Below are 2,394 nucleotides of genomic sequence, written 5' to 3'. Positions count from 1 at the left end.
GTGGTTGAGTTTTTATAAAAAAGTTTTTAATTTGTTTTTGTATCTAATTATATGGTCAACATTGTTCACTAAAAATGACGAAATGTTAATACAATGTTAATAAAAAATCACTGAAGTTCCAAATAGAAATAAACTTATACAGTGTGTATCCTAAATAAAAAAAGTTACCGATTGATTACATAAGAGACGAAAGTCCTGTATAAAAGATGTATCACGAAAATTTTACTAAATATAAATTATTTGCGACTTTACTATGATAAAAATTTATTATTCCAACATTGTACATTAATATATATTTTCATTAAGTATTTCTACTCATATTTATTCTGTAAATTTATAAGACTCAAACGCATTAAAATTGTTAAAATGTTTTATGAAAAATAATATTATCTGGTAATAATATTATCTGATATTATCTGATAATAATATTATCAATATATTTTTAATTGACATTATAACAGAATTCATGTTATATTAAATTAAAAAAGGAATATATTTACTACCAATTCTGGAAATTGACTTTTTTCATTGCTTTTTTGTTCTTATAAAAAATACAGCATTCTTATAAAATTTCTGTATATTAGAACTTTAATATTTTGCACTATTAAAACAAAATTTTTATTATGCATTTTGGTATTAAATATAAAAAATTGTAACATGAAAACTTTTTTATGATAAATCATTTTATTAATTAAATGTATTGAAAAAATGAACAGTTTAAGGAAATCCATCATCGTCTTCTTCTGCCATTTCTTTAGCAAGTTCTAAATCTTGTTGCTCTCTTTCTCTACGTTCTTCTGCCGATTCAAGATCTTTTCCATACGATTTTGGAGGATATCTCATAGCTTTAACACTTTGATTGTGTAAGTCTAAGCAAAAAGTAATTCTCTGGTGAAACGCAAGTAATGGTTCCTTAGTGCAATAAATATCTGTAGTTTCTTTGCTACGCATATATCCATTTTCTGGTTCTAAAGTAGCTTCAATTACACCATCTCTAATAGCTTTAGCAACGATAAATTCTGCATCAACACTAGAATCCAAACCCAATTTTTTTGCAATGTCTGCAGGAGAAATTCTAGAATAGGATAGCCCAATTGATCTAATTGCCGTTTTTATAACATTATGCCTCAATCTGAGAATTAAAGTAAATGTATGGTCTGCTCTAAACTGTGGACCAAAATTTTCTAAAACCTCCCCAAAACGTTGAAGATTTCCTAAACGCACAGCTTGGGTAAGTTGAAAATATGGTGCTAACGCACGACGCATAGCAGCTTGTCTAAATGTTTGACGTTCCGGGATATCTCCAAGTAACAGTTCTACTGTCACAGCTAGTTTTTGAACTGTTTGACGAAAACCTACTGCTGTACTTTGAGGAGCTTTTCTCAGAGCCTATAAGGAAACATATTTTCAAATAATAATTTAAAAAATTGATCAATTTTGATATGATTTATGTTCATATATTAGAAAAAATTTCAATTTACCTGTACTAAATATTTGTGTGCAGCAGAATATTCCAGTCTAGCTGCTTTAATGCGACCCAAATAATATAAAAATCGAGCCCATTCATTATTGCTGGCAGATTCTGGGAAAGTTGATTTCAGTACAAGTTTATCTGCTTGATCATACAAATTGTAATGCAAATAATTCCGTAATAAGCAATTAATTAATACTGCTTGTCCTTCAAAGTCATTTCTAAGTGTTGCTGTTCTTAGCCTCAGGTGTAATAATCCACGAATTTTATCCAATCTCCCAACTAATTCATATGCTCTCGAATAGTAGAAATAGCATTTTGCAGCAATTAAATCAATTGTACGTCTATTTTGAGCAATAATTTTTTGTAACAATGCCTCTGAACATTGAACAGCTTCATCATGCTTTCCAATATCAATTAAGCGTACAAGAACTAATAAATGAATGTAAGCATCAATTTCAGGTAATGGGTTCATAGTAGAAATGCGAAGTTTTTGTGTTTCATCTGATTCTGTAGATTCTTCTAACCATGATAATAATGCATCACGTTCTATACATGGTTTTACATAAAAACTTAGAATTATTGCCCGTAACACATTAGAGTTTAGTCTGCGACGTGTATTAGGCAATGTACGTAAAGCTCTTAAAATAAAACGAGGTTCTTTGCTTTGAACAGCCTTTTCTATTTGCCGAGTATGGTCACGAATGTCATGAATTGATTGAAGATCAGCATCCACTTTGTCACCAACATCTTTATCACCATTTTGACCTTCAAAAATTATTTCAACATCCATAGCTTCAGGATTTTTAGTTGTAGAGACAACCATGTTGACTCTCACAAAGTTAGATTCCTACAGACACATTGTAACTTTGGTATGAAAGAAAGTATATTAACTAAGTTAGACTATAGCAAATTAAACATAT

At 29.5% G+C, this 2,394-nt stretch overlaps 1 protein-coding gene across 1 annotated transcript in view; it reads right to left on the bottom strand.

Annotated features, from left to right (window-relative positions):
* Positions 1 to 717: 717 nt before the first annotated feature.
* LOC108576735 (probable 26S proteasome non-ATPase regulatory subunit 3) overlaps positions 718 to 2,394 on the bottom strand; it is a 1,996-nt gene continuing 319 nt past the window's right edge. Inside the window, exons 2-3 of the mRNA XM_017939793.1 lie at positions 1,482 to 2,321; positions 718 to 1,389 (exon numbers count right to left, since the gene is read on the bottom strand). Of these exons, the coding sequence (XP_017795282.1) occupies positions 718 to 1,389; positions 1,482 to 2,297 (1,488 nt within the window). The 5' untranslated portion in view covers positions 2,298 to 2,321. The remainder of the gene's footprint in view (positions 1,390 to 1,481; positions 2,322 to 2,394) is intronic.

The sequence above is a fragment of the Habropoda laboriosa genome, unplaced genomic scaffold (assembly GCF_001263275.1).
Source record: "Habropoda laboriosa isolate 0110345459 unplaced genomic scaffold, ASM126327v1 scaffold54, whole genome shotgun sequence".
NCBI classification, from domain to species: Eukaryota; Metazoa; Arthropoda; class Insecta; order Hymenoptera; family Apidae; genus Habropoda; species Habropoda laboriosa.
The sequence above is the reverse complement of the archived record's forward strand: the minus strand, read 5'-3'. Positions and strand labels throughout refer to the sequence as shown.